The 6,369-nt window shown below is 28.7% G+C and overlaps 1 protein-coding gene across 1 annotated transcript in view; it reads right to left on the reverse strand.

The window, feature by feature from the left end:
- Positions 1 to 1,952: 1,952 nt before the first annotated feature.
- The window catches only part of LOC100161344, a 44,422-nt gene continuing 40,005 nt past the window's right edge, over positions 1,953 to 6,369 (reverse strand). Inside the window, exon 9 of the mRNA XM_001942624.5 lies at positions 1,953 to 2,980. Within this exon, the coding sequence (XP_001942659.2) occupies positions 2,855 to 2,980 (126 nt within the window). The 3' untranslated portion in view covers positions 1,953 to 2,854. The remainder of the gene's footprint in view (positions 2,981 to 6,369) is intronic.

Below are 6,369 nucleotides of genomic sequence, written 5' to 3' on the forward strand. Positions count from 1 at the left end.
AATTTTAAATTTGATAAATTTTGTCAAAATTCGATCTTTAAATGCTTATTAAAAAAAATGTTGCCTATGTATTTTTAATCTTTTTCAACTGCTGTTGTAAAAATATATCAGGAGCCTTGTATTAATTTTTTACACTTTTTGGCCCAACGGATAAAACTTTATTGATATTTATAGAAAAAAAAACTAAAAAATTGAAAACTGAGAATGTCCGTAAATTATGACACTGTGTTGAACCTTAAGGTGGCCGCTTTGGACACCTTTCCCCTATTACTAAACTTATGATTCAAAATTGCAAATACAAATAATATAGTGTGAATCACACTGTGTGATGTTATTGTAATATACAATTAAATATTAATGTAATCGAATAATGATCTCAACCATAATATAAAATATTATGTCGAATGCAAAAGTAGGCATGAGGCACCTAAACTAGGTACGAAATATTAAAGTTAATAACACGAAATTAGTTCTGCTGAACGTAAATTTGTTATATTGTATATTGTACACTAATTATACAAAGTAGCCATATTTCAGGGATTTAGACTTGGCCCTTATAATAGTTAATAGATAATAAAAATTGAGTCTACAGTAATTAGACAGGAAAATAAAATGGACATTTTTAAAAACCATTCCAAAAACCAAAACCGAAAATTTTCAAAAACCGTTCTTTAAACCGATAAAATATTTGAAAAACCTTTTTTGAAACCGAAACCAAAACCAAAAAATTTTAAAAACCAATCTTAAAACCTAAACCAAAACCAGAAAATTTAGAAAACCGTTCTCAAGAACTAAAACCGTAACCGTTAAAATTTGAAACGGTTTGGATCCCTGGGTATAACACTATATAAGGTCGAGCATAGTTCAGCCCAATTACGTTGTTTTAAAACATTTTACTTACCTATACACAGTGGTTAGGCTGTTTAAACCATAGAGTCAGATTTAACAAAGAAGTTAGATTATGATGATATAATTGATACATTTGCCAATGAAAAAGCTCGGGGTAAACGTTTTTAATTTTAACATATTCAATATTCTTATAAATATTATACTTATTTAAGGGAATTCTTTTTTAAGATGTTGTCACTTAACCTATTACATCAATGTTTTTTGTACAATTAATAATAAATATACCTAATATAATTATGTTATAAGTGCTTCAATAAATGTATTTTTTTATGTATACCTAATATACCTCCAGATTATGACTTATGAGTGTAGCGAAGAATGCATTGGTTTCACTACCTATCCTGTGTTTTTTTTTTACAAATACACCTATTGCAGAAGAGATTTAGGTTGGGAAGGGGGCGTTTTTTTTCTTAGCAAGGGCGCAAGTCGTACGTCGATATGTGGAATTCTCAACTTTATTAAAGTCTCGATCTAGTCGCATACGCATACGTCATCGTTCAGGACCGGTGCTCCGCCTAAAATCACCGGCGAATGGCCATAATACTTTATAATATTATAAAGTGGTCCTCTAGGAATGCAATTTTTGTGCGCGTGCATCGCTGGCAGACTATAATCTGCTGCCATTCCGTTTTTACGTAATGATACGCTGATTACAGAATACACAGTCCTTCGGATCATGTTCTACATAAATTATATGATTATCACCAACCAACGTAAGTTGTTCAATTATAATATTATGACTACGTAGGTCAGATATACTCACTAAATTTTATCATATTTCGTTATTTCGTAGAAACAATTACGAGCAGCGCTGCTAAAATGTCTCATATTTCGTGCTCCATTGAATTACACTTATTGTCACACAAATTTTATAAAGATATAATGATTTTTTTTTTTTAAATACCAGTAAAGGTATATTTAGACTGGATAACAATTTAGAAGTGTATCGAACAACCCATGAACAACAGCACAAGTGCACAACTTTGTGTAAAAGGAAGCAAAATAATATTTTAACAATGTACAAACATAGGATTATTATGAAATAAAAATAAACATTTTATAATAGGCGTTTTATAATATTAAAATTACATGTTATCTTCAAAACTAAATCTAGGTGGTTAAAAAGAATTTATTAATTCACTAACATCAAGAGTGTAAGGGATATATATTTATATAGATAGGTAGGGATGTAGAGAAGAGAGATAGAGACAGAAAAAGAGAGTGAGAGAGAGAAAATTGACGATAATCAGAGGAAACAAACATAACATTATATTATTATAATATGATCAGCAAAGTTAGGGTTGTGCGAGGAAGAATTGCTGATTGATCACTTCCCCGTCACACAAATTAATACTGTTTACATAAATATTAAATAATAACTATACACACAGACCGGTCGACTTAAACCAATACTAAATAAATTACTAATATCGTACCGCTGTAAGCCATACACACTGTAATCATAATAACAAAAATTGACCCTACGTTAAATTTCAGTTCGAATTCGCTGGGAGAAGTTGTCGTCGATAAATCACGAGTGATCACGAACAAAATCTACGATAATAAGGAATCAAAAATTATAAAACGAGCGTATACCTACACTACAAAATATAGTTAAATATCAATATATGAATATTGTATATAGCATATTAGCATATATTATATAATGGGATATGTCGGTTGTAAATTGTAATAATAATAATATATACTATTATATTATTTATTATCATAACGAAATCAATAATATTATTAGGTAGGTACCTATATAATATTTTATATTAGATAATATAACAATAATAAATAAAGATTTTTGTTTTGTTTATGGAATCTCATCCCATGGTTATACAATGTTTGGTGTGTGTAGGAATACTATGTTTCAACAAAATAATATAATCATTATATTATGTCATTGACGGCTACCGAACGTTGTTACAATTTATTGTATTTAGACGACCCTCATCAGCTTGTTGGAGGTATTTTTGTTTCGCTTTGCGTGATCGTCGCTGCTCAGATCCGCTAGTATCTTGTCACACCACGATTTCGTTGGCGTCACGGGCATATTGGTACAGTCCTGAAAAGTGTGACATCAAAATATTAGTTATCATAATGTGTGGATTACTTAATGACTATTCTGATAAGTAGATTTAGTCGACAATGTTGTAAAGTTTGTACTTTGTATAGGGAGTATTTGTTCTAATTAATGACTACCTATATATTATATTATTAGATTAATTAGGCCTGTGAAGTACAAGAAACAAATGTTAGGTTTATCCTTTATCATTTATATACATTAACAGTAAACAAAACTTGATATCAGACCCAATGCAAATCAGATGGTTACTTTTACCATGATCTATAACTCAGTAAGTTTTGACAATTTAAATTTAGGAACAAAAATTAAAAGTTGTACTAAAACTACTTTAGACTAAGACTAGTTTAGACTTCAATAGTGTACTGTAAATTGTAATACATATTATTAGGTTGTGCCTAATATAATATAAAACTCATAAATAAATATATATAATAATATATTTATATGACATTGAATGGTAATATTGCAATATACTATGTTATAGTAGTAATATTATATATCTCTCTCCTCCAGCATATTCATTTCAGGGTCCCTGCACGCCATACTCGTAACGTTGCCCCTTCACTATACCGACATTAAGCTCTAACTATAATATGATTAATGAGCCCTTAATGAAACTCGTTGTATGAGACATGCAAATCTTGACCCATCATTCTCTTACCTGCTCTAGTTTATTCGTAATTTTTGTTGTATTTGTATTTTGCTGTTGTTCTACATCGTTTTGTATCTTAATAATGTAAATATTATCTTTGTTTTTATATTTAAATTGAGCTTCTGCCCGTGTTATTAATAATAAATAAAATAAAATAAAATATTTATTGGTTTTAAAAGTATTTTATGGAGGATAGTTATTTTGGTACAGACGTACAGTACCTATTGGGACAAATCTCGAATGAGTGTATCGAAAACCTAAGACACGATTGATAAGTGCCTATACGGCTATACACTAAAGCGATTGGACCGCTACGGAAGCGTAGGTATGTCACCCACATTATAGAAAATGTTTTCAATATTTGTTATAACGGATATAATTTCTGTAAATTGTACAAATAATTTATCTGTTTAACGGAAATAATTTCTGTTATTACAAATTACTTATTTGTTTTAAACTTTTTTTAACGGATATATTTTCTGATATTAAAAACAATGTATGTGTTATAACGGATTTATAATATTATAATATATACATATTAAAAACAAATACATCATTTGTGATAACACTAATTTTATTATATCCGTTATAACAGATAAATTATTTGTAATAACAGAAATTAAATCCGTTATAACTAGAGCAAGGACCTTCTTTCATTCGCATATTTTTTCTGGTTAAGTTTATCGTATGCAGCAGTGGCGTATTTACGGGGGGGGGGGGGGATATGGAGGATAGATCCCCCCTTTGACCTTTTTTTTTTGTAAAATTAAGTTTACTTATTTTCTGTATTTTTCAATATGATACTTTTAAGTTTTAAGTAGGTACCTATATCTGTTTTCTAAATGTTCTAGCCATGGTAATTTGTCCGCTTTGATGTAGGTACTATACGCCACTAGTCGTTCGTGGCATAAATATCGGAAAATAAAAACATATATCCAGTGGCGGATTTAAGGGTTCAAAGAAAGTCGGCCAATAAATAAGAGGTGCCTCGTACAAAATGTATCAGTTACATACTTACCCCCATTTCACAAAACCGATCGCCTCGTTTGCGAGAAATAATATCAACCAATATTCAATTTTATAGTAACAATTAATCTTCTAAATAAAAAAAAAAAATGTTTTAGTTTTTATTTATTTTTACAAATAAAACAAAATTAAACGCAGGTATATAAAATGCCTGTATAGAATGTAGATAATAATTAAAATGTAGCTTGACAAAAAACCAATTCAAATATAAAAAAAAAGTGAAGCCATAAAATTATACATAATATTATAAAGGCTTAATTTGAGTTACACACTTTTAAATTTTGTACTACACACTTCAATTATTGTACTACACGTAACTTTAAGAGCTGCTATATACAAAAAAGTCAATGATAAAATTACCATTTTATATTATAATTCACATAAACAATAATGATGTGTGTGTATGTTTGTGTAATTGACCGGTCGGCTAGGTTGGCGAGTGAATTGGTGGTTTGGAGGCAATTACTCGTTGCCTCTATTTATAATTTTATAATTAATTTAATAATAAGAAAACTTATTTTAAATTTCAATCAATGCTTTATAGTTTATAGTAATAGTTATACCATAGTTAGAAACAATGTCTTAACCCGTTAAATGTATAAACATAATATAAAAAATTTTGTGCAAACGCATTAAATTCATAGCCCTGTTTAACACATTTTTCACTATTTATATGTACCTACGTTGCGAATTTATCGTGAAATCGGTTTCCAATAAATCATAATTTACGCCACTGATTAAGTAATACAAAGATTATTATTAAACTTACAAAATTGTTGTTTTATTTTCATGCAATCATGAATTATATTATACATTAATTTATAATTATAAATAATCTTATTAGTGATCAATGGTAGTGAGTAAAGTGTAGAATACCTAATTTAGATTTACGTAGGTATACCTAAAAGTACTTACTTCGATCTTTTCTACTTTATTTAATTATAATATTTTCTACTTTTGAAGTATTCCTATATATTTAAATTATTTTTTTTATTAAAACATTGGTAAATTAGATTCCAGTTTGCAATATACATTTTTGTTGGTTAAAATTTAAAAAAAAAACCAACTTTATAATTTAGGTGGGCCTCAGTACACAATTTAGGAGGGGGCCTCGTTGGCATTTGCCAACTAAACGACCGTTAAATCCGCCACTGCATATATCTTTATGGTGGTATGGTATACTATATTTTTGAATTATCTGCGAATTATTTTTCATGCATGAGTGTTTATAATAAACCCGATAAATAGTTGATAAATAAAACAAAATTACCATGAAGACTGTAGATTTACCATAGGACATGGGTTTATTTTTAGTGACTGAAAACATTGTATTCTTCTCTGGGTTACGTGCTTTAGATGTTTGTGATAAACAGGTTTATCCAAATATTCATAAACTCTTAAAAATATTTTGTACTTTGCCTGTATCAACTGCTATACACCTGAACGAGGTTTTTCAAGTTTTTATTAAGTATTAAGTCTTACCTAATAAATAGTATGACAGAAGTAAATATTTTATTAATTTTCCTATCTAATATTGAATAATAACTATAAATTAAATAGTAATTATTATATACTTTGTTTATTATAACCGACTTAGACACTTAGGGCCCGTTTTACAATCATAGTTTAAATTTTACCAGTCGAATTCCGCGTTTTAACATTACTTTAACTATTGTAATACGGACCCTTA

This window comes from Acyrthosiphon pisum, chromosome A1, assembly GCF_005508785.2.
Source record: "Acyrthosiphon pisum isolate AL4f chromosome A1, pea_aphid_22Mar2018_4r6ur, whole genome shotgun sequence".
Classification (NCBI taxonomy): Eukaryota; Metazoa; Arthropoda; class Insecta; order Hemiptera; family Aphididae; genus Acyrthosiphon; species Acyrthosiphon pisum.